General features: G+C 28.8%; 1 protein-coding gene across 1 annotated transcript; it reads left to right on the top strand.

The window, feature by feature from the left end:
- The first annotated feature begins 389 nt into the window (after positions 1-389).
- Positions 390-20,850, top strand: LOC658392 (proton-coupled amino acid transporter-like protein CG1139). Its single transcript, XM_964786.5, has 9 exons — positions 390-543; positions 5,253-5,351; positions 5,697-5,834; positions 5,984-6,134; positions 15,952-16,161; positions 16,217-16,489; positions 19,965-20,143; positions 20,195-20,367; positions 20,424-20,850. Exons 2-9 carry the CDS (start codon positions 5,254-5,256, stop codon positions 20,681-20,683), a joined length of 1,482 nt encoding a protein of 493 aa, XP_969879.1. The 5' UTR covers positions 390-543; position 5,253; the 3' UTR covers positions 20,684-20,850.
- The last annotated feature ends 5,921 nt before the right edge of the window (positions 20,851-26,771 follow it).

Below are 26,771 nucleotides of genomic sequence, written 5' to 3'. Positions count from 1 at the left end.
AAGTTGCAAAAAATTTCATCCCATTTTTATTTATTTATCGTCATATGGTATAATTAAATTTATAAATGTAAATAAAAGTAAAGTTCGTGGTGACCAATAGGTGTTGTTTGGCACGAATTACATGAATTTTCGATGACAATGGAACAACACCTACGGCCTTCGTTACATAAAAACGGTTCACAATTAAATTATCAGGAGCCAACGGACCGCGAAAAATTTTAGCTCAAAAATGTAAACAGACGCGAAAAAACTGCGGAAACGGAAAAAACGGATTTTCTTGTGAGATGCCCTTAATTGTCACGCCAAACATTGTTATTGGCTCGACAATTAGTTTCACTTATCAAAAGGAAATTTTTGGAGAACTACAAAGATAAACAATCTTGCATCTAGGATCTCCTCCTGAGTAATAAGAGTAGGGATAGGTTATAAGCACGCTTTAGTTATATCTTTAAAGTCGGCTTACAAAGGTATGTGCCGGGTCAGTAGTGTGTGCATTGCAAGCAAGATCAGTAATTTGTTGTATAACTAACTCACTTTATACAGGTATGTTTATAAACAGCGCGAATTTTTTTTAATTTTTTTAATTTAATTTTTTGCCCAAAAAAATCATTAACAATGCAATAATAATAATAATAATTAGCAGGTTATAAAATAAATTGGAAACAGAATTGGTTGCGGTATTTTAATGCATGTGTACGTAATTTAATAGCCGGTGTAAGTTTTCGCACCAAGGAGGAGAAATGGAAAATTTTCCCGATTTATTTAATGAGAAATTTCAAGTGTTATCGTAATTTTTTTCGATCCCCTCGTTTTTCTTCGCTTCCAAAAACGACCTCGAAGCGTGATACTGTCGAAGATTGGCGTTTTGAGTGTTAGAACGGTTGTACTGTTGGTGTAAATATTTATTTTTTCAGTCGGGATTTTCGAAAAATTCTGATAAATGAATGTAAGTAGTTAACTCTTTTTATCCTTTAAGTCCCAGACAATCCAGGGACACTTAAGTTGTGTTCTCTTCGCATTTAAAAACAGTTGCTTATCTAAGTCTTATTTATTAGTTATTATAACTAATTACAATCACGTCTTTGTGAATGGATTAACTCTAATATTGCACATTTACACGGCGACTTCTTGTTTCTGCCACTGACGTCAAACACTATACCTGCATTTTATGTCGCATTATTTGTTAATTTGTTTATAATTAATCGATTTGGATTGGATTTAAATACAAATCACCTGATTATGGTTTGTTCAATCGGTGGGGAAAATTCTTTTTTTAGTCAATTTAATAATAAAACTGTACTGCATCTCGTTTATTGTTCACGTTAATAAATTAATTAACTTCCTGCAATTTTATTATTTAAATCGGTCGTGTTTGAAGACATTGACTCGAAATGCACAAATTGGATTAAGATCCCCAACTAATAATAAAATTGGGACAAAATAAAAAACTGAGCTGGAGCGACTACAACGGACTAAAAATATCTAATCTTCGAGTTCAAGATTTTCTTTATTTTCCGTGTTTCGAAATTTGAGACCGTTGCAATTTTTTAAAAATAGAGTCGGATTTGTTAACGCACTAGTCGTTGGAGTAACCATGAGGATGATCTTGAAATCTTTGAAGGTAATTTGCAAACGTAGTTAGTATTTATTATCAACTGATAAAGATATATTCGACTAATGTGACACTGACATTTTATTTTAAAAAATGAATAGGTTTCTATCTTAATGATTGCAAAATAAATATTTGACACTATTTTACATAATATTATAACTTTGCAATGGTAAGATTTATGCTTAAAGTTTGAGAATTATTTGAAAAATACGGATCTGTGATGACCTACTTACTTTATAGTTTGACAATAAGTAAGAGTGGTCACGTATTTTATGACTTTATTGTGTTCTGTTTTTTAGGAATTTTTTGGAGATAATTACTATACAATAGTAAATAAAAACTATTTATTGAAATAAGAATTACGTATTTTTGCTAAATAGTACAATTTGCTAAATAACTTGTGTGAGATAAGGAAAGAGAATTATTTTGTTGGCGAAAAATTACATACACTTATTTACAACTTAATTAAAAAAATATAGGCTAGATTTTTATTTATATATTTTTTATTTAAAAGGCACTGCCTTTTTCTTACTCATGTTTTTTTACCTTATATTATTAATTTGTAATATTTTCCAGGATGAATTAGACGCTGGATCAATCCTAAAGATAGGCGTTTTATTTTAAATTTTTTAAACGATGTTTGGTATAAAAAAATCAAAAAGTGGACTGCAAAGCAGAATATTTTGGAAATTATTTAATTGTGTAAATAAATTATGGAAAAAAATTGATTAATTGTACAAATATTTGAAAACGAATTTAAATTTATTTTTTAAGGTCAGGAGTTTTCAGAGGGATTAACCAAATTGCTAGTAAATTATTATTTGTATTTTATATATTGTGAATGATTTTTATATCCACTGAATTTTTAATTTATTTGTGTTTGGCTGTTTTTTTTTATCTAGTTTAATTAAATTTTTCAAACTTTTCATTGCCTTTTTCGGATTTCCTTATGCATAAGTTGAATGAAGTTTCTCACACTTTTAGAAATGACGTCTAAGATGAAAGATGAAACTACAATAATGTTGTATTTTTGTTACAACGAATCACTAGAAATTGAAATTCAAATCGAATGAAAAAACTGAAACTAAAAAAGTTACAAAAAGAAGACACACTGGAAAACTAAAAATAACCATTCGTTTCTAAATATTTTAGAAACTTATACCTGCAACGACTGTATTTCTAACCAAAATAAAAAAAATAACTTCAAAATTTTGAGTTTTTTAATTATTAGATTTTAATGTTCTATGTAAGTAATTTTGAACTCTACAAGTTTTAGGTTTCACCAATGGCTATTCAAACTTTGCTTTTTTGATTAATTTTTGGAGTTTTCAAGTTTTTGGGAATTTTAGATCTGACAAGATTATTAATAAATTCATGTCCGACTTTTGCGCTTGTAAATTCAAATTAGTTCAAGTTATGTACAATCTCTCAACAACGGACACCGATGGGAAACCTTTAATTGTGCGTTGTGGAGAGGTGTCCGCTAATGGGAGGTGGAAATTTTAATATAGGTTTTGTTACGTTATTCGGAGGTGTCTGTTAAGGGAGGTTTTACTGTATAAAAGGTAAAACGTTTTAATTTTAAGAAATTTTAATGAAAAAATTTAAAAAAATAGGATGTTAGTCTGAATATAAAAAATCTGAAAAAAAAAATTAAAGCTGTGGGAAAAACCGAAGGAAAAACGTACACGCTTTAAAATCTCGAAATATCGTAAACCTATAACTTGAACGACAGTCTTCCAACTTTAAAATAAATAACTAAAAAAAATTTAGGTTAGTAGTTGGTTTACAGAAAGCAAAATTAAAATTTATTATTTCAAGATTGTTTAATTGATTTAATCAATTTAATTAATTTTTAATTTGAATTAAGTTGTCAATTAAAATGTATTGATAAATGTCAAGTTAATCTCGAATTAAATTTTAATTGCGATTTAAAAGTTTTAGGGATTGTAATTTCGAGGTTAAAAATCAAATTTTAAAGAATGGTCTTGACTGGGCTTTGTTTACTTTTTTGCATTTTGGAATTAAAACTTTGGGTTTTAAGTTGTTGAGTATATGGTTTATGATTAGTCTTTAATGATTACATTTTTCGTCGATATTTTTAAGCTGAATGTTTTTGTCTTAGTTTAAACTATTTGGTTTATGGATTTTTAAGTTTAGTTTAGATTTTCAGATTTATCTTAATTTTTTTTTATTTTTATAATTAAGTCTGGAAGTAACAATGTGTTTTGTGTTTTTAATTTGCCTCTGGTCTATTTGAATATTTTTAATAGCGAATTATAATGTCATAATTATTAGTGACAGAATTTTTTAAATATTTTTACGATTTGCTATCACTAAAAGCAGGCTAGCTGGAGGTAGGTATATACAAGGTGAACCTGCTAAAAGTATAGGTATAGGTTTTTATTTGTTTAAAATTTGTTTTAAGGAATTGTAGAAAAATAAAGGAAAAAATACATACATAGAAGAAAGTATAAAGTATTTGTTATTTAGTTTAAAGTTATTTAGCAAATAATTCCTAACGCGTTAGGACTTGCGGATAGAATGATATAAAAATAAACAGGGTGGGAGCCACCTTAGACTTTTATTCATTAAATTTGTCATTAAAATACGTATAAAAAAAGTATTTTAAAAACACATCCAAATGTGTTAGGATTTACGTTAGGGTTGTATTATGAAAAAATGTCCAATTTCTAATTCCCTACCGAGTTATATAAAAATAAACAAGGGTTGTTATTTGAAATAAGCAAAATAAAAGGCTCTACATTTGGAAATAAATTGTAAACACCCGGTAGTAACTCAAATCATTTTAGCTTAATTCAAGGAAATTTTAATTTTCCAAAAATTCTTAAAAAAAAACATATTGAACCAATATTTTTGCATAAATTGAGCAAATTTTTAATTAAGGGCAGCAGTCCTTGTTTAAGAATGTGATAAGTCGAAAAAACTACTTATTATAATTACTGAAAAATACTACATTTTTCTTCTTTAAATCGAACGAAATCAGCCAAAAAAATTGTACTTTTTTTCGTGTTTGTTAATATCTTGATTTATTTTTTTAACTTGGATGGTGCTCTCATTGAAAATTGGAAAAAAGTAAACTAGGAGGATTTTCCTAATTTTTATATTTTTCAAACTAAAACTAAACACTACCAACGTCTTTTAATAAAATAATAAAATTACCATGAATGAATTTCTTAGTGGTGCCACTAAAATATGTTACTCTATAGAACTCTTGTGTTTTCTTATGAGCTATAAGGAGAAGCCAAGTATGTTATAAGTGCAAAAACATCTTTTTCTTCTTTGGTTTCACAAATTGTTCATTTTGTGCTTTTTGGGCTGGGTGTCATCAGTCATCACTGTAATTTAGTGTGTAATCTGTCAACAGCGTTAAGTTATTTATTGATTAAGCTTGAATAATTAACAAAATTTAGAAGAAATAGTTTTGATAAGTTAAACTAAACAAAACCAAACAATAAGTTTTATAATACTTAATTGTGGCTTATTCTGTTGGAGCACTCCTTCGTCGTGCTCCAAAACCACTCGTGCCATAATAGAACGTTTTATAAAACTCGTATAATAATACACTATTGTTTATAAAATCATAAGGATTTCTCTAAGAATTGTAATTTCTTTATAGTATGGAAACGCCAAGCAATGCAAGTGCCCCTTCAAACAACGTCAAGCAGCCATGGTACGGCTCAAACCCTGGCTACCAATCGGACACAAAAGATAAAAGGTAATTCCAATTGTAATTGCAAAAAGTTTCAACACCAATCACCTCCGGATATTGAACCTGTGTAGCAATAATCGCTTAATGAGTGATGAGATCTTGTTGTAGCGCGTAGGATTTGTTTACAAATATTCAGCTGCTCGTAAAGTTGATACCAGCTATCCGCGGTTTTGCGGATTGTTGTGCGAAAAATTGTAGTAATAGCTCATTGTTGTCAGCAAATTGGCGAGCAATTATTAGATCGATTCCTCTAATCCACCTGTTTACCTTGTGGTCAACCAAACGAATAAAATAACACAGCCTGACGACTTTTATCAAAATTTCAAATGACTTTCTATTTCTCTTTTGCAGCAATGAAAATGTATTTATGACTTTTCAGTCTAAAGACCCAATCATTTCCATCCCCTTGCAAGAAAAGCACCCCAAAGACAAAGTCCCGGGAAGCGGGGGTGGTCATGGACATGGCATTTCCGTAGAACATCCTACGTCGTAAGTACGAGGAGGTAATGACTTTGCGTTGATTACCTCTATTTCCTTACATCATTCATTACTTTTGTGCTCGCATAGTTTTGTTTGTTAACCTTGATAGCAGGCAGGAGTTGTGCAATTTTTCTTTGATACATTTTCTTCTTTCCAAGATATGGAGAGACCTTGATGCACCTTTTCAAAGGGAATGTTGGATCGGGGATTTTTGCCATGGGAGATGCCATCCGGAACGCTGGAATTATCGTTGGACCCGGAATTGTCCTGCTGTTAGGGGTCATTTGTGTTCATTGCCAACACTTATTGGTAAGCATTGAAGCAAAATCAACGTTACATAACGCCACATAAAAGATGATACAATGACGGGACACTGAATTATGTGACTGTGGTTCCATATCGGGCAAGTTCCGTGTTACCTTGACTGATAAGAAATACCACGCAAGGTCGCAACACTGGCGAAAATTAATTAATCGTGCACTGAGAAGGGGGGAAGCCTGTAACAGTTCTGAATGATTGCAGTTTAATTTTTTCAAGTTTTTAACTTTATTTATTTAATTATTGTCTTAGAATCCGGAAAAGTACAACTTTACATTACAATGTTGGTGTACACAGTGTTCAGAAATGGTTGTACATCTATGAAATTTAAACGAAATGTGCCGCTTAATTGCTGTCAAAGTCAAAAAAATGCAAAAAAAGCTTTGCATTTAAAAACAAAAGAACACACAACAAAATACACAGAAACCCTACACTTGAAACAACTTTGCCGAAAAATGCAATTAATGAAAAAAAACTATTTCAAAAATTTGTACTGAGATACAATAGTCGTTTGGACGAAGCGGCACATTGAATTTAAATTCCAACTTAATGAACATTACATGAACCATTTTTGAACACTTTGTACTTGTCGAGTTTAATATAAATTTTCGCGAAAAAAACAATTTTACTTGATATTTATGCATTAAATAATTAATTTTCCAAAGAATATGCTTATTTCTACTCTAATATTTCAGGTGATTGAATCGTGTTCTATTGCTACGATTTTAATGACCGGTCGGATTGTAGAAAAAATTGTGTATGTAGTTTCCATTTATTGGCTCTTTAAGATACTCGTACTTGCTCATGGTCTTAGTAACTATTATTAAATGCTTGTTGTAAAAAATACTGTTTTAATTGTCTTTATTTTGTTGGGATAAGGCCAGGAATTTTAATAAAAACGCACAAATTTTTAAAGCTTTTGTTAAATCGATGTAAAAAATTAAAAGAATAGATTCTAAATTTAAATTTTTCGAGCTGTGAATTTTTAGACTATTTTTTTTTAAAAGAATTTTAATTAAAAAAATACTTTAATGTGACGTTTATGTTTATTAATTTTTATTGTTTTGATGAAATCTCTATGCTAGACATCATACAATCGACAGGCAGATTTGTTTGTTAAATATTGTTTATTTTGTTCAATTACATTTACCTGTTTTTCAACCAGAATTGCTCATGAAAAATGGTTCCATTTATGCAATGAGTTGTTTTTATTGCCCTTTGTCTTTATAATAATAATAATGTAGTTATGTATTATTTATTCACTGTTACTTTAACATTTAAAGATAATATTTATGCATAAAAATAAAAAAATGTTTGACATTATTTTGAGTTTTTTAATATAATCTGCACAAGAGTGAATAGGGATTGCTAAAGAGACGTAGTTTTCATTCCAGAGTTTAATTTTTTTCTTAGTGGTTACAGAATGCATTATTTGTTGTTTTAATGCAATTTATTATGTAAATAACAATACATTCTTTGCTTTAACTAGCAGTTAAACTAATCAGAATTTTTCTATTCTGATTTTTTTTGTTGAAATAGTGCTAGCTAGATATGAAATCGTTCAATTTGTTAAATGAAATTTTGTGTTGAAAATAAACCAATTGACATTATTTAAAAAAATTGGTTATTTGTACAACGAGTTGACTTTTTTTAAAGAACATTCTTTATATACGTAACATTTAAAAAAATTGATTGCTTAGAAAAAAATCATTTTTAACCGAATTTACGAATTTCTCTTTCTTTTTTGTTGAACAAAATCTCACGAAAAAATTAAGTTTTTATTTCAACCATTTTTAATCCAAGTCAATGATTGTGTGATATTTTTTTGGGAAAATTTCGTAAAATATCGATTGTTTGAAAAAAAACCTAAAATTTCCGACTTAGTTGACGATTTTTTGGTTTGATTTTATCGAAATTTTGCAAAATAATTGCGTTTTGGACGAAAAGAAAAGTTCCCAATACTTTTAACGCCGAAATAATTTCCTTTTTGGTCTAATTTTGTATTTTTTTAAACTTTTGCAAAACCTGAAAGTTCAACATCGTGTCTAAGCGCCAGAAAAAGCAAAACAAAATATTTTTGACCTAATTAGGTTATTTTCTAGGCAATTTTTAACGAAATTTTACTGAATAATTGCGTGATAGTATAGTGAATCCGCATTTTATAGATTTTTTTTACAAAAATGTGTCTAAACGCTTGAAAAATGCAAAATTACTATTTGTAACTACTATTTTTATTACTTTTTACCAGTTTAGTAATTTGTAGGCAGATTTTTGAAAATTTTTTCGGAACATTTACGTTGTTGAAAACCGAGGTAATACGCAAATTTAAACATAACATCAGTTGGTCTTTTCGGCTTATTTTGGACAAAATTTAAAATGCAATCGATTTTCAGGTTAAACAACTTGCGAAAGCGTTAAAAAAAGGAAAAAATACTGAACGTTTGACATAGTTTAATAATTTATACCCAAAAAGAGTAAAAATAACAACATTTTCGTCACAAATAATGATTTATTAATGTATTTTTGATTAAATTTGACGAAATAATTGCTTTTTTGGTAGATTTAGGTGAAGAATAGCTAATTTTGTACAGTATTTATGCAGTTACTTGATTTTTATTTAAAGAATCTTTTTTATTTTAAAAAAGATTACATTGCTGTAAGATAAAAAAATGTTTGCTACAAAAATCATTTTTGACCTAAAACTCACAGATTTTAATTTGAAAGCGCTTGAAAAAGGGAACATTACACATCATTTTTAATACAACTGAAAAATTGGGTATTTTTTGAGAAAAATGTGAAGAAAACTAACAATTTCGACGCAATTTGGCGGTTTTTTGGTTTAATTGTTTCGATATATTTTTTAAAAAAGTTATATTTTGGACGAATAACTTTCCAAATTTAACTCAAAAATAATGTTATTTGCGATCCAGTTTTGGAACTTTTTAAAACTTTTGCGAAGAAAGAGATTTTAATCCAAAAACGTACGTGTTTAAGCGTTCGAAAAAGCAACATCAAAATGTTTTCGACTCAATTAGGTTATTTTTTGGGTAATTTTTTTGGATGAAAAATATGTTTTAGAATTCATAAATGAAAAATTATATAATTTTCAATCTAATTTATTGATTTTTTTATCTTAAAATTGTGTTTATCGCTTGGAAAATGTAAAATTGCTCTATGTGTGAACTAAGTTTTTCTTTCGGTTATTTGAAAACTACATTCCTGACCGAAAATTATGATTTTTTAAAAATTTTGCGAAACACTTTTAAAGGCAAATATAAACAATCATTTGGACTTTTTACCTTATTTTAGACAAAATTCGAAATATAATTGCTTTTCTATTTAAACAACTTGCGAAAACGTTAAAAAAAGAGAGTTTTAATTTAGTTTAATAACTTTTGTACTATTTTTTTTAATCTGGCCTAGAAAAACAAAAATAACATTTTCGCACAATTCAGTGATTTTTTTTATGTATTTTTGAATAAATTTGTCGTTTGCGAACTTGTTTAAGAACGTAAACATGCTTTTAGTCGAGTTCAAATTGTTAAAATAATGCAATAAAAAAATAATGCAATAAAAAAATAATGTAATGTAAAAAAAATATGATTCTTTGCAAGGAAAATAAATAGTGATGCAAAAGATTTGATTTAAGAATTTCTATAAAAATTTATCAACAATTTTGTATGCATAAACAACTCCACTTTCGTTAAAAATAAATCTCTGACGTTTATTCCTACATAACAATTTTAAATATTAACCACAACTACCAGGAATAAACATTAAAATTTGAATAAATAAATGTTTGCCAAGTCAAACGGTGTGATGATTATCAATTAGTGTAATCTTCAAATGAATTGTTTTTCTTATTTTATGTTCTTTGAAACTACCTGGCAGATTGACAAGAGAAAGGTGCAAACGCAGTTTCCAAACAAGAAATGTCACAAATATTATTAGTCGTTAAATTATTTAACCACTTTGTGGATTTACCCACCTACGTCTCATCCGCAGAAATACTTTAGTTATTAGTGCTGTTCATGTTCTTACGATCTAATAACGGGATGCTAGCAATTTTGCTACAATTAATATTAAAAAGCAACTATTCTTGTAATCTTTAATGCTTGAATGATTTTTCCGCTTCAGTTAAAGTGTAAACTGAAGGTTTTATCTTAACCAAACTACCAAGTAATTTAATCAGAAGTGTGAGAAACATACAAATGGGTTATTTTCTGATCTTCTGATAAAATTAATGGCGTTTTACGTTAAAATTTTTTTGGTTTGTCAAATAATTTCGAAACATTTGTCGCGGGTAAACAATATAAATTTTTATAGTTCTTGAGGAAAGTTTCACTTTTTTGTCCACGAAAAATCCGGCTAGAACTGGAACTTGGGTGGGTATGTAATTTTGCAAAACGTATGAAAACCATCACCTACACGCAATCTTCTTGTTAATCGAATAATTATCTTAATAAATATTTCCTGGTGTGAAATTTTTACACTTTGTTTGTTTTAGCAATTTTATGTCTTTACAGCGAATTACCGCAATGTCGTGAACAGAATACTGATGTGATATTTATGGGTCTAGGTCTTGCTTAATGAGAAATGAGTACTTGATCGTGTTTTCCGCGTATTATGGGCTTATCAGCGGCACACAAGTGCCGTGAGATTTTTTAGATTCAAGTCAAAATTGGTGAATGATGACATGGCCATTTTCAAGTGTCAAAACAAACTGTTTATCAGTTAGTTATCATTTATTGTTACCTGTCAGTGATTCAATTCCTTGATCAGGAATAAGTAGAAATTGTCACCTCGTAACACTTATGATAATAATGAGATAAAAACTATTGTTATTTTATCAAATCATAACAACACTTTGCATGGATTTACGCCAAAATGCGATTGCGTAAAAGAAAAATATTTTAAATTTGTTTACTCAGTTCTTATTGCTTACAATTGTTATAATTGCATTTTAATAGAGACTCTGCCAGATATAATATCGTATTTACCAAGATTAAGGTAGATCTGATGGAAAAACTATGTTCGTTATGACCGGCAATTACTTTAAGGAAATATTTATACCTGTGTTTATCAGTTACACACGTATCTTTTCGAAAATGCATAGAACGTAAATTATTGTCAAGGTTTGTTCAAATACTTAATTAAACTTGCACTTGAAGGGAAATATTTAGTGCAAAATTGTAGTGATGTAAGGTATTGGCAACTGTCATATTTTTTGATTTAAATAACATTTTATAAATTTTGTGCGAAAATAAACAGAACAACTAAAAACCTCTCAGTTTCAACCTTTATTTTTGATTTTTAGATAGAGATAACAAAATGTGTAGCACTGCGAAAAAAATGCATTGTGTAAAAATCTATCACTTAAAAAATAATATTCTGGGTCTTATATGCTATGGACAATTTCAAACTACGCTCGAATTCTGATTAAAATTATGTGTTCAACTTCACACAAAAACTTGACAGCTTGAAAAAATGTGTTCAAGTAATTTCAATTCCAAAAAAAAATACGGAAATTGCAGTAGTTTTAAAACCGAACAGAGTAATTCCAGCTTAGTTCTATTTTAATTACTGAAATTAAAAAAATCTACAGTTACTGTAATTTTGAGTAATTTCGGAAAAATTCCAGCAATTTACAAATAAATCCAGTAAATCCATAAATTTCAAAATATTATTAAAAAAATTCAATTCAAGTTATACAACACCCTAAACATTGCTGTTTTTCCAAAGACAAAGTTGGTTTCCAGTGCTAAGAAGTACCAAAATAGTTTTTCATATTATCATCAAAAAAGAATTACCTACCTTTATAAATTGTAGATTAGGAATTTCTTAATCTGATCTTTACTAAATAAAAGGATTAAATATTGCCCTACAGGGCGATAAAAAATTTGGGGTGTATTTCTAATGTTTAAAAGACATTTAAGTTAAAAGTTCCTACAACAAATAATCTTTGAGCCTTTTTTTACGAGACAGAGCTTTTCTAAAAGTTATTTTTTGTGGTAAGTTTTAGTCATTTGGCAAAAAAATCTAGATTAATTTTGAATGTTTTTATCACCGTTTAAAAGTTGACTGGACATTTTTTAATTATCCTGTATCTATAATTGATTCAATCTGCATTAATCATAGTGGATTCAATTCGGATCTGATCCGCTTAGGTGATAAAAAATATTTTTTAAAAATTGTCATAAAATGCAAATATTGCTACTTTTGTTGACTACTTCTGTTATCCTTATCATCATGGTTTTTCAGAATACTTAATTAAATTTGCACTTGAACCTAAATGTTTAGTGCAAAATTGTAGTGATTTAATGTATTGGCAACTTTCATATTTTTTGATTTGAATAACATTTTATAAATCTTGTGCGAAAATATACAGAACAAATAAAAACCTGACAGTTTTAACTTTTATTTTTGATTTTTAGATAACAGATAACAAAATGTGTTGCACTTCAAAAAAAATGCATTGTGTAAAATTCCATCACTTAAAAAATAATATTCTGGGTCTAATATGCTATGGACAAATTCAAACTCTTTACTCCGCTTGAATTCTGATTAAAATTATATTTTCAACTTTACACAAAAACTTGAACAGCTTGAAAAAATGTGTTCAAGTAATTTCAATTCTAAAAAAAAAATACGGATATTGCAGTAGTTTTAAAACCGAACAGAGTAATTCCAGCTTAGTTCTATTTTAATTACCGAAATAAAAAAATCTACAGTTACTGTAATTTTGAGTAATTTCAGAAAAATTCCAACAATTTACAAATAAATCCAGTAAATCCATAAATTCCAAAAATATGTATAAACTTCAAAATATAATTAAAAAAAATCAATTTAAGTTATACAACACCCTAAACATTGCTGTTTTTCCTAAGGCCAAAGTTGGTTTCCAGTGCTTAGAAGTATCAAAATAGTTTTTCATATTATCAACAAAAAAGAATTACCTACCTTTATAGATTGTAGATTATGACTTTCTTAATCTGATCTTTACTAAATAAAAGTATTAAATATTGCCCTACAGGGCGATAAAAAATTTTGGGGTGTCTTTCTAATGTTTAAAAAACTTTTAAGTTAAAAATTCATACAACAAAAAATTGTTTGAGCTTTTTTTATGACGCAGAGCTTTTCTAAAAGTTATTTTTTGGGGTAAGTTTTAGTCATTTGTCAAAAAAAATCTAGATAAATTTTTAACGTTCTTATCACTGTTTAAAAGTTGACTGGACATTTTTTAATCATCCTGTATCTATAATTGATTCAATCTGCTTTAATCATAGTGGATTAAATTCGGATCTGATCGGCTTAGGTGATAAAAAATATTTTTTAAAAATTGTCATAAAATCTAAATATTGCTACTTTTGTTGACTACTTTTGTTATCCTTATCATCATGGTTTTTCAGAATACTAAATTAAACTTGCACTTGAAGGAAAATGTTTAGTGCAAATTGTAGTGATTTAAGACAATGGCAACTTTGGCAAATTTGGCATTATGATTATTTATTATTTTTGATTTTTAGAAAGAGATTAGATAGAGATAATGAAATGTGTTGCACTTGGAAAAAAATGCATTGTGTAAAATTTATCTGATTATTTTGCGATGTTTTGAAAAAACAATCAAAAATTTCTTTTTGAAATTTTAAACAAAATTATAGTAGGAATTTTTTACTGAACAAATTTATGTTTTCACTGATTAGAAAGATTTTTTACTATTAAGTCTGTGGAATAAAACCGCTAAATGCTTTACGATTTGGAGTTTTTCATTGTAAATATAGGTATTATTATTAACTATTAGCTTTTAAATTTTTATTTAAATTAATAATATAATACAATATTAGCTTTTAGCTTTTAAAATGCTTCCAACACTAAAAAAATAATATTCAGTGTATGATGTGCTATTTTTTTCTAACTAAGTGCAACTCCAAACTCTTGGCTACATCAAAATTTGCTCGAATTCTGATTACAATTATTATGTCTTGAACTTCATATAGAAGTACAAATAATTTCAATTATAAAAAAAAACTACGAAATTTCAGTAGTAGTTCCAAAACCGAACAGAGTAGATTCTGATTAATTGATAAATTCCAACTTATTTACCGAAATTTTAACTTAGAATTCTTTAATTTCAGTACAATTTCTGTAATTTCAAATTTCAGTAATCCACAAATAAATCCATAAATTCGAAAAAAAAATATTGACTCTAAATATTTATAAACTTCCAAATATTATCCAAAAAAATTCTGTTTAAATTAAAAAACAACCAAAACATTGCTGTTTTTCCCAATAAAAGTTGTTATCTAGTGCCTAGAAGTAGCAAAATAGTTTTACATATCAAAAAGTACTTACTTTACTTACCTACCTTTATAAGTTTTAGATTAAAATTTTTTTAATCTGATCTTTACTACTAAATGAAAAGATTAAATAATTCTGTAGGGTGATTAAAAATTTGAACAACCTGTTGGGTATCTAGTGATAATAGACATCCAAATGAATTAAAATTTTCTATAACAGCAAGTTGTTTGAGCTTTTTTTCACGAGATTCTTTTCAAAAAGTTATTTTTTGGCGTAAGTTTTTTGCATTTCAGATCATGTTTGCACCATTAAGTAAATAAATACCAATTTGTGTTGAACAAAACATTGTGAATAAAAGAGCAACAAAAAAATGTTAAAAAAAATCTGGATAAATTTTTATGCTAACCTAATACCTGAATTATTTTCGTTACCGTTCGAAAGTTGATTCTACATTTTTAAGTCATTCTGTATCTGTAATTGATTCCACTTAGGTGAAAATGCAAATATTGCTACTTTTATTGAATTTTTTTGTTATCATTTACCTTTTTAAAGTAACTGTAACTCCAGATTTTAAATTATAAATTCATAATCCAAAACCTTTGTCGAATCAGGGAAATTTTTTTAAGCTTTCATTTATTTAAAATTGCCTATTTAAGTCAATTTTCGATTTTCTACAAATCGTTTATCCGATTTTTTTCCGTAATGGAAAATATATTTTGGGTATTACTTGGCGATTATGATAAATTTTATTCCTAGGTATATTAACTGTAAGCTACTGGGTTTATTACTTCATTACTTGTTAGTGGAAAAAAATAACAAACAAAGAAAAAATGTAACAACTCATCAAAATAATGAATTATGTACAAGTGTATTTTTCCTGTTGATGTTTTGGTTGCCGTAAGTGTACTATTATTACGCGATTTTATAAAATACAAGTAGAAAACAAAGTGATATTACTGATGCGTTCAATTAAATTTCCTGTGACTTTGACTAAGTTGGCAAAATTAAATAATGTAGATATTTTCGCCTTTTTCTTAATCGGAATTTTAATAAAACGTATTTTATTTCATTCTATAAAAAGTTACATTTGTTGCACTGCCCCAGTTCTGGTAAAAGGGAAATTATTATATCACACATTGGCACCCACTTTTAAATTAGTTTTTATCAAAAATCAATTTGGTTTTGCGGTTATTAGCAAGCACAATTTTTTATTAAACTAACTAAACACGAAAAGTGTTATTGTTTCCTATGCCGTTGGTTTCTGGGCCAAGTGTTTCAATTAGCTACTTAGAGATAAGATTAAGGAAATTGAAGTAGCGGAATTTTACATTTTTTGGGACGAACATGATTTGGATAATTGAGCGCTTTCGTAGATAATTCGTTTCAAGGTTATTATAATAAGAATTAGGAATAAGCTCTAATTCTTAGACACAATTTGTGCTCATTGTTCTCTCAAATTTATTGTTAATATTTGCTTATGATTATTACAGGGTTTTTTTTCTAATTCCAGTTATCAGCGGCCCTAAAAATGAAATCGATGAAAGAAGTCTCCGTCCCTCCGGACTTTGCCGAAACAGTGGAGCTCTGCTTCGCCACCGGCCCTCCAGCCATAAAAAAAATTTCTAAAATTATGAAAATTGTTGTAAATACTTTTTTGTGTATAACCCAGTTGGGGTTTTGCTGTGTCTACTTTGTTTTTATTTCGGAAAACGTCAAGAAGGTAACGGCTCATAATCAGCTCCTTGAAATAATTATTAATTTATTTATTTATTTAGGTTTTGGATTATTATGGCTATGAGCTGGACGTCCATTTTCACATGGCAATAATCCTTCTGCCGATCCTTTGTACGTCTCTAGTTCGTAATTTAAAATATCTCGCACCGTTTTCCACGGTTGCGAATATTTTCATGTTGATGGGCCTTATCATCACAGTTTATTACACGACACAAGACCTTCCGTCCTTTTCGGAACGAAATTACTACGCGGAACCGTCACAACTGCCGCTTTTCTTTGGAACAGCAGTGTTTGCCTTCGAAGGAATCGGACTTGTAAGTAAGAAGAACCCGAAAATAATGTTAGATTTTTTAATTTATTTCAAATATTCGTATTCATGTCTTCGTAAATAAGCAAATTTAAATTTGAATATGGTTTAAATCGTATTTAATTTGATCAAATGATTATGCACATAAATTTTAATATTACATACTTTTTTGAGTCAATATTTATTATTATTATTTTTGTCTTTTATTGCACTTTTCTGCCAACTTTTTAAAATTGTTTTTAGACTTTTTCTGATAATGTTTACAGTTGTTTCTGCAGTCTTGTTTGTAATTACTCCAAAAAAAATATTTTACTCAAAAACATACATTTTACAAAAAAATTTACAAGCTACAAAACCAAAACAAAACTAATTTGCACTACAAAAGTATTTTGAAAATTGCACTGTTGAATGTTTATTATTTAAAGAAACGACAAATTTATATAAGTATTTTTGATTATAAAAAATACAATCTCAATTTTTGGGGTAACTTTAGGGGGCTATTAATTAACAAGACAGGATTGCAAGGAAATTTTGCTTTAAATAAAGTAAGTCTGAATATGAAGATATAAAGTTTTCAGTTTTTTGCTATTATTATATAGATTTTTTTAGTGATTTTTCGAATTCCTCAAAAATTATTTCTTTTGTGTTTTGTTAATGTATTTACGCAACTTTAATCTATTTATTTTAGTTGATGGAAAGATAAAATGGCTGAGAACTGCCAGAAAATTATTCGAAATTTTTTTTCTTTGTGTAATTAGGTATAGGTCTGACATATGCGACATGTTCTTTCAAAAATTAATTTTATTTTTTACCGAAAATTTTTGTGCTGTAATAATAAACTTGAGGATGCTCTAATAAGTTTTTTTTTGGAACGAATTATAACGTTTGTTGTAAATTGTTGTCGCTGTTATTAAATTTCCAGTTACAGTCTTAACGATTTGTACACAGTGTTCAGAAATGGTTGTTCATCAAGTCGCCTATGAACATAATTTAAATTGTGAATCTTGTCTAAGTGACAGATCCGTCAAAATAAAAAGGCTTTGAATATAAAAACGAAAGAATACATAACACACTTCGCTGAAAATAATGAAAAATAAATCAAGACTTGAAAGATCTTTGGCAAAAAACCCAAAAATGTGAGCAAATAATTCAAAGTTTTGACAGAGATGACAATACTCAGAAAATACAACAGACATTTGGTCTAAGCGGCACATTGAATTTGAATTCCATAGTTGATTTGATACAACCATTTTTGAACACATTGTATAAAAAATGTATTATTTCCAAAAAAAAATGTGATACATGATTTTTATTATTTTACTATTATTTCGATTCAGAAGCATTAAATTTATAATAATTAATTAAGCATAGTAAAGTACTAATAAAAAAGGGGAAAAAGTTTTATTTTGCAGACTAGTGTGTTACTTCTAGAAAAAAATATAGAAAAAAAATACTGATCAATGAACTTATTTTTTAATTTTTACTTAATCTATGGTCAAAGTATTTGCACTTCCTCGCGAGGCACATGTATAACATTTTTAGAGTTCTGTTAAAATTTAACATACGTTTACATTTTAACAATTTTATTACGTAATTTTTATTATTTTTTATTGGCAACATTTTTTTAATTGTTTTATCAAATCGCACTAATAAATATGAAAAAAATTAAAAATAAAAGTAAAAATAAAATAAAATAATTAAAAATGTTATCGACAATTGTTAGGTATACACAAAATACCTGGTAGGTTATTTTATAAACCGTGATTTTTTATTTGTTTTTAATAATTAACATGACAACATTAACTATAATATTTAAATTCAAAAATCTTCTCTTACAAAATAATAAGGCAAGAATAGAAAGATAAACTTTTTGCTACCTTAAGTAGAAGTAACTTTTTTACTGTATTGTATTTTTTGCCAGAATGAAAAAAGGAGGGTATAAAGAATAAAAAAAAAGTTTGTTGTTATTTAAAAAAAAGATGTTAATTTTACATAACAAGTGATATTCATAAACTTATAAACCAACTAGGTTTGTTTTTTTTTTCAAGTTTTTTGTGCTATAATTTTTAGTTTGATTGAAATTGTTTTTATGCCTTTTGTGGCAGCTAATTTTTAAGCTAAACGTTAACTTTCTACACAATTTTTACAATTACAAAATAGTATTACATAGCTACTGTTACATTTTTGAGTACTTAGAATTGTGTTTTGGGAGTTTACATACGATTTTCACTAATTTTCAGTCAGATTTACAATTAATTTTTCAAATTTCGTCAATTTTTGTTTTTTGTGAGAGCTTAATAAACACTTCTTGGAGCTGAGAATCAAGTTTTTACGAATGAAAAATTACTAAGTTTTGCTAAACTAGTCAGTAAAGTTACAAAATTGGGTCAAAAATAGTACATCACTAAACGTTTTTAAATATTTTCAAGCAGAAATAAGGAAGTGAAAAACATGTTATGAATCACAATTATATTAAAATCGAAAAGGATGTTAGTTTTGTATTTATCGTGTTTTTCAGCCAACACTGAGAATAATTTTTCATAATTTCAGCAAAATTTACTCAAAAAGTTGCTGAATTTGGGTTGAAAGTCGTGTTTTTTTCATCTTCTTCAAAGCCTGAAACATTGTTTGGTTTCAAAAACTTTTGTTATTTTTTTCGAGAAATTTTGTTAACTTGAAGTGTTTCATATAATATTCTTCTTCTTTTTTTTGTGCGTTTTAGTGTCGTTTAAGTAGGTATTTTCTTAATTGGTTTTTCAAATATAATGTAATTGGGAAAAAAACTTAAAATAACTCAATTATTGTAAAAATACTACTAGTTTTAATATATTTTTATTGAGCAGGATTGTTAAGTTACAGTACTTCTAAAGTGGTGTTTAGACGAAAAATTATGTACATTTTTTTTAATAAGAAGGATTAATGGAAATATTTTGTTTTTTTACTACAGTTATTTCAACATTTAATAAGAAAAATTTCAGCTCTTCTAAAATAAACCAAATAAAAATATCATTTAAACTAAAAGATTCCAGTATCGTAAAAAAACTAACTGCTATTAAATTTATGTTGGTTATTGTCTTTTACATTACTGTTTTTACTCATTAGAAAAATATGTGAATACACATTTGGAGAATTTTTTCTTATGATGATATTTTTTTTATATTTTAAGTTTTTTTATGTATTGTATTTGTAAGTAATGTTTTAGACTTTTTTTTTGTAACGAGCTACACACTATTTTTGTTTTTATACTTAAGTAGTATAGATTATTATTGTCATTAATAATAATTTTCAAACAGGCTCGGACCAGTCTGATTGTTTTTTTCTGAAAGCTATTTTGTAACATCTTATTTAATTACGTTGTTTGCTATTTGACCGTATTTGCTTGTAACTGAAACTATTTAAACAATTTAAGAACATAAAAAATATTTATAAATACCGATTTTTCCCTTGAAAAACCCAAATGTGAATATGTAATTTGTTTGTAGGTCTTGCCGTTGCAAAACGAGATGAGAAAACCGTCAGATTTTAAAAAACCTTTTGGAGTTTTAAATGTTGGGATGTGTGTTGTCACCGTTCTTTACATTCTAATAGGAACCCTCTCGTACCTGAAATACGGCGAAGATATAGAGGGTAGTGTTACTCTTAATTTGCCAAAGGGTGATATGTAGGTTTAAGAAATAAATGTAAAATACAGTAGATAACGCTTGAATTACAGCTTGGCCCAGTCTGTGAAAATAATCATCTCGCTGGGAATCCTCCTGACTTACGCTCTCCAGTTTTACATCGCTGTTGAGATCATGTTTCCAACTCTTGAAAGAATGTTGGGACCTTTCAAGTATCCAGTTTTCGCCGAATTATCCTTTAGATCTGTGTTAGTTTTAATAACATGTAAGTATCTGCAGTGTTGTTTCTAAATGTGGTATTGATCTATGGATGAATTTTAGTTATTCTGGCTGAAGCTATTCCATTTTTGAATCATTTTATTTCGCTGGTTGGAGCTGTTAGTAGTGCGACATTAGCATTGATCTTTCCGCCAATTCTGGATCTTGTTACAAGCTACAGTTTCGGTGATTTGAAGTGCACAACAGTTGTGAAAAATGTGATAATTTTAATAGTTGGAGTCGTCGGATGCATCACAGGAACTTATGAGAGTATAAATTCGATTGTTGACGCTTTCAACAACAGTAGCAAACAAGAACACTGATTTTTATTCAAGACTGTTAGTCAATAAGTGACGTTCTATCGGGATAGTGGTTGTATTTTAATTATTAATTTATTATGTACATGTGTATCATAGTTCAGATAAGCATTTTACCATAAGTGATTCTATGCGTTTTGTAATATTTGATTAGTGATAAATATTTTTATGAATGAGTGTTTTTTTTTACCTTTCCTAATCCTAATATTAGCTACTACACCATACATAATATCAGTTAATTAACTTCTACTGATCAGAAAGTATAGTTGTTAGCTTTTTAAGCTTAAAAGCAATGATATAAAAAAATGTGGTGTGTGAATAGAGATGAGCATAAGGCAAAAAAATATTTGGAAAGATCAATAGGATTAATGGAGTCGTAAGCTTTTTGTTTTCCTGGAATTAAATGCGGAATACTTAATAATTTTTGAAAAATTCGCAAAAGACACGTGTTTAGTTTGACCTATGCGTCGTGTGGATTGTATGCAGCTATTGTCTTGATTTTTATAGGAGAACATTACAAGACTTTGCTCTACAACATATTAAAAAATTGGAGCTGCAGGTCTTTTTGTTTTCCTGGAATTAAATGCCGAATATTTAATAATTTTTGAAAAATTCGCAAAAGACACGTGTTTAGTTTGACCTATGCGTCGTGTGGATTGTATGCAGCTATTGTCTTGATTTTTATAGGAGAACATTACAAGACTTTGCTCTACAACATATTAAAAAATTGGAATCGTAAGCCTTTTTGTTTTTCTGGAATTAAATGCGGAATATTTAATAATTCTTGAAAAATTCGCAAAAGACACGTGTTTAGTTTGACCTATGCGTCGTGTGGATTGTATGCAGCTATTGTCTTGATTTTTATAGGAGAACATTACAAGACTTTGCTCTACAACACATTAAAAAATTGGAGCTGCAGGTCTTTTTGTTTTCCTGGAATTAAATGCCGAATATTTAATAATTTTTGAAAAATTCGCAAAAGACACGTGTTTAGTTTGACCTATGCGTCGTGTGGATTGTATGCAGCTATTGTCTTGATTTTTATAGGAGAACATTACAAGACTTTGCTCTACAACATATTAAAAAATTGGAATCGTAAGCTTTTTTGTTTTTCTGGAATTAAATGCCAAATATTTAATAATTTTTGAAAAATTCGCAAAAGACACGTGTTTAGTTTGACCTATGCGTCGTGTGGATTGTGTGCAGCTATTGTCTTGATTTTTATAGGAGACCATTACAAGACTTTGCTTTACAACATATTAAAAAATTGGAGCTGCAGGTTTTTTTGTTTTCCTGGAATTAAATGCCGAATATTTAATAATTTTTGAAAAATTCGCAAAAGACACGTGTTTAGTTTGACCTATGCGTCGTGTAGATTGTATGCAGCTATTGTCTTGATTTTTATAGGAGACCATTACAAGAGTTTGCTCTACAACATATTAAAAAATTGGAGCTGCAGGTCTTTTTGTTTTCCTGGAATTAAATGCCGAATATTTAATAATTTTTGAAAAATTCGCAAAAGACACGTGTTTAGTTTGACCTATGCGTCGTGTGGATTGTATGCAGCTATTGTCTTGATTTTTATAGGAGAACATTACAAGACTTTGCTCTACAACATATTAAAAAATTGGAGCTGCAGGTCTTTTTGTTTTCCTGGAATTAAATGCCGAATATTTAATAATTTTTGAAAAATTCGCAAAAGACACGTGTTTAGTTTGACCTATGCGTCGTGTGGATTGTATGCAGCTATTGTCTTGATTTTTATAGGAGAACATTACAAGACTTTGCTCTACAACATATTAAAAAATTGGAATCGTAAGCCTTTTTGTTTTTCTGGAATTAAATGCGGAATATTTAATAATTCTTGAAAAATTCGCAAAAGACACGTGTTTAGTTTGACCTATGCGTCGTGTGGATTGTATGCAGCTATTGTCTTGATTTTTATAGGAGAACATTACAAGACTTTGCTCTACAACACATTAAAAAATTGGAGCTGCAGGTCTTTTTGTTTTCCTGGAATTAAATGCCGAATATTTAATAATTTTTGAAAAATTCGCAAAAGACACGTGTTTAGTTTGACCTATGCGTCGTGTGGATTGTATGCAGCTATTGTCTTGATTTTTATAGGAGAACATTACAAGACTTTGCTCTACAACATATTAAAAAATTGGAATCGTAAGCTTTTTTGTTTTTCTGGAATTAAATGCCAAATATTTAATAATTTTTGAAAAATTCGCAAAAGACACGTGTTTAGTTTGACCTATGCGTCGTGTGGATTGTGTGCAGCTATTGTCTTGATTTTTATAGGAGACCATTACAAGACTTTGCTTTACAACATATTAAAAAATTGGAGCTGCAGGTTTTTTTGTTTTCCTGGAATTAAATGCCGAATATTTAATAATTTTTGAAAAATTCGCAAAAGACACGTGTTTAGTTTGACCTATGCGTCGTGTAGATTGTATGCAGCTATTGTCTTGATTTTTATAGGAGACCATTACAAGAGTTTGCTCTACAACATATTAAAAAATTGGAGCTGCAGGTCTTTTTGTTTTCCTGGAATTAAATGCCGAATATTTAATAATTTTTGAAAAATTCGCAAAAGACACGTGTTTAGTTTGACCTATGCGTCGTGTGGATTGTATGCAGCTATTGTCTTGATTTTTATAGGAGAACATTACAAGACTTTGCTCTACAACATATTAAAAAATTGGAGCTGCAGGTCTTTTTGTTTTCCTGGAATTAAATGCCGAATATTTAATAATTTTTGAAAAATTCGCAAAAGACACGTGTTTAGTTTGACCTATGCGTCGTGTGGATTGTATGCAGCTATTGTCTTGATTTTTATAGGAGAACATTACAAGACTTTGCTCTACAACGTATTAAAAAATTGGAGCTGCAGGTCTTTTTGTTTTCCTGGAATTAAATGCCGAATATTTAATAATTTTTGAAAAATTTGCAAAAGACACGTGTTTAGTTTGACCTATGCGTCGTGTGGATTGTATGCAGCTATTGTCTTGATTTTTATAGGAGAACATTACAAAACTTTGCTCTACAATATATTAAAAAATTGGAGTCGTAAGCCTTTTTGTTTTCTTGGAATTAAATGCGGAATATTTAATAATTTTTGAAAAATTCGCAAAAGACACGTGTTTAGTTTGACCTATGCGTCGTGTGGATTGTATGCAGCTATTGTCTTGATTTTTATAGGAGAACATTACAAGACTTTGCTCTACAACATATTAAAAAATTGGAGCTGCAGGTCTTTTTGTTTTCCTGGAATTAAATGCCGAATATTTAATAATTTTTGAAAAATTCGCAAAAGACACGTGTTTAGTTTGACCTATGCGTCGTGTGGATTGTATGCAGCTATTGTCTTGATTTTTATAGGAGAACATTACAAGACTTTGCTCTACAACATATTAAAAAATTGGAGCTGCAGGTCTTTTTGTTTTCCTGGAATTAAATGCCAAATATTTAATAATTTTTGAAAAATTCGCAAAAGACACGTGTTTAGTTTGACCTATGCGTCGTGTGGATTGTATGCAGCTATTGTCTTGATTTTTATAGCAGACCATTACAAGACTTTGCTTTACAACATATTAAAAAATTGGAGCTGCAGGTTTTTTTGTTTTCCTGGAATTAAATGCCGAATATTTAATAATTTTTGAAAAATTCGCAAAAGACACGTGTTTAGTTTAACCTATGCGTCGTGTGGATTGTATGCAGCTATTGTCTTGATTTTTATAGGAGAACATTACAAGACTTTGCTCTACAACGTATTAAAAAATTGGAGCTGCAGGTCTTTTTGTTTTCCTGGAATTAAATGCCGAATATTTAATAATTTTTGAAAAATTTGCAAAAGACACGTGTTTAGTTTGACCTATGCGTCGTGTGGATTGTATGCAGCTATTGTCTTGATTTTTATAGGAGAACATTACAAGACTTTGCTCTACAATATATTAAAAAATTGGAGTCGTAAGCCTTTTTGTTTTCTTGGAATTAAATGCGGAATATTTAATAATTTTTGAAAAATTCGCAAAAGACACGTGTTTAGTTTGACCTATGCGTCGTGTGGATTGTATGCAGCTATTGTCTTGATTTTTATAGGAGAACATTACAAGACTTTGCTCTACAACATATTAAAAAATTGGAATCGTAAGTCTTTTTGTTTTTCTGGAATTAAATGCGGAATATTTAATAATTCTTGAAAAATTCGCAAAAGACACGTGTTTAGTTTGACCTATGCGTCGTGTGGATTGTATGCAGCTATTGTCTTGATTTTTATAGGAGAACATTACAAGACTTTGCTCTACAACATATTAAAAAATTGGAGCTGCAGGTCTTTTTGTTTTCCTGGAATTAAATGCCAAATATTTAATAATTTTTGAAAAATTCGCAAAAGACACGTGTTTAGTTTGACCTATGCGTCGTGTGGATTGTATGCAGCTATTGTCTTGATTTTTATAGGAGACCATTACAAGACTTTGCTTTACAACATATTAAAAAATTGGAGCTGCAGGTTTTTTTGTTTTCCTGGAATTAAATGCCGAATATTTAATAATTTTTGAAAAATTCGCAAAAGACACGTGTTTAGTTTAACCTATGCGTCGTGTGGATTGTATGCAGCTATTGTCTTGATTTTTATAGGAGAACATTACAAGACTTTGCTCTACAACGTATTAAAAAATTGGAGCTGCAGGTCTTTTTGTTTTCCTGGAATTAAACGCTGAATATTTAATAATTTTTGAAAAATTCGCAAAAGACACGTGTTTAGTTTGACCTATGCGTCGTGTGGATTGTATGCAGCTATTGTCTTGATTTTTATAGGAGAACATTACAAGACTTTGCTCTACAACGTATTAAAAAATTGGAGCTGCAGGTCTTTTTGTTTTCCTGGAATTAAATGCCGAATATTTAATAATTTTTGAAAAATTCGCAAAAGACACGTGTTTAGTTTGACCTATGCGTCTTGTGGATTGTATGCAGCTATTGTCTTGATTTTTATAGGAGAACATTACAAGACTTTGCTCTACAATATATTAAAAAATTGGAGTCGTAAGCCTTTTTGTTTTCTTGGAATTAAATGCGGAATATTTAATAATTTTTGAAAAATTCGCAAAAGACACGTGTTTAGTTTGACCTATGCGTCGTGTGGATTGTATGCAGCTATTGTCTTGATTTTTATAGGAGAACATTACAAGACTTTGCTCTACAACATATTAAAAAATTGGAGCTGCAGGTCTTTTTGTTTTCCTGGAATTAAATGCCGAATATTTAATAATTTTTGAAAAATTCGCAAAAGACACGTGTTTAGTTTGACCTATGCGTCGTGTGGATTGTATGCAGCTATTGTCTTGATTTTTATAGGAGAACATTACAAGACTTTGCTCTACAACATATTAAAAAATTGGAGCTGCAGGTCTTTTTGTTTTCCTGGAATTAAATGCCAAATATTTAATAATTTTTGAAAAATTCGCAAAAGACACGTGTTTAGTTTGACCTATGCGTCGTGTGGATTGTATGCAGCTATTGTCTTGATTTTTATAGGAGACCATTACAAGACTTTGCTTTACAACATATTAAAAAATTGGAGCTGCAGGTTTTTTTGTTTTCCTGGAATTAAATGCCGAATATTTAATAATTTTTGAAAAATTCGCAAAAGACACGTGTTTAGTTTAACCTATGCGTCGTGTGGATTGTATGCAGATATTGTCTTGATTTTTATAGGAGAACATTACAAGACTTTGCTCTACAACGTATTAAAAAATTGGAGCTGCAGGTCTTTTTGTTTTCCTGGAATTAAATGCCGAATATTTAATAATTTTTGAAAAATTTGCAAAAGACACGTGTTTAGTTTGACCTATGCGTCGTGTGGATTGTATGCAGCTATTGTCTTGATTTTTATAGGAGAACATTACAAGACTTTGCTCTACAATATATTAAAAAATTGGAGTCGTAAGCCTTTTTGTTTTCTTGGAATTAAATGCGGAATATTTAATAATTTTTGAAAAATTCGCAAAAGACACGTGTTTAGTTTGACCTATGCGTCGTGTGGATTGTATGCAGCTATTGTCTTGATTTTTATAGGAGAACA

The sequence above is a fragment of the Tribolium castaneum genome, chromosome 1 (assembly GCF_031307605.1).
Source record: "Tribolium castaneum strain GA2 chromosome 1, icTriCast1.1, whole genome shotgun sequence".
NCBI lineage: Eukaryota > Metazoa > Arthropoda > Insecta > Coleoptera > Tenebrionidae > Tribolium > Tribolium castaneum.
The sequence above is the reverse complement of the archived record's forward strand: the minus strand, read 5'-3'. Positions and strand labels throughout refer to the sequence as shown.

What these genes read in the sequence shown, in the direction of transcription:
- LOC658392 (XM_964786.5), top strand. Translation starts at nt 5,254, where the DNA reads ATGGAAACGCCAAGCAATGCAAGTGCCCCTTCAAACAACGTCAAGCAG. An exon ending in TCGGACACAAAAGATAAAAG is followed by an intron (nt 5,352 to 5,696) that starts GTAATTCCAATT and finishes TCTCTTTTGCAG; the next exon opens with CAATGAAAATGTATTTATGA. An exon ending in CCTTCGAAGGAATCGGACTT is followed by an intron (nt 16,490 to 19,964) that starts GTAAGTAAGAAG and finishes ATTTGTTTGTAG; the next exon opens with GTCTTGCCGTTGCAAAACGA.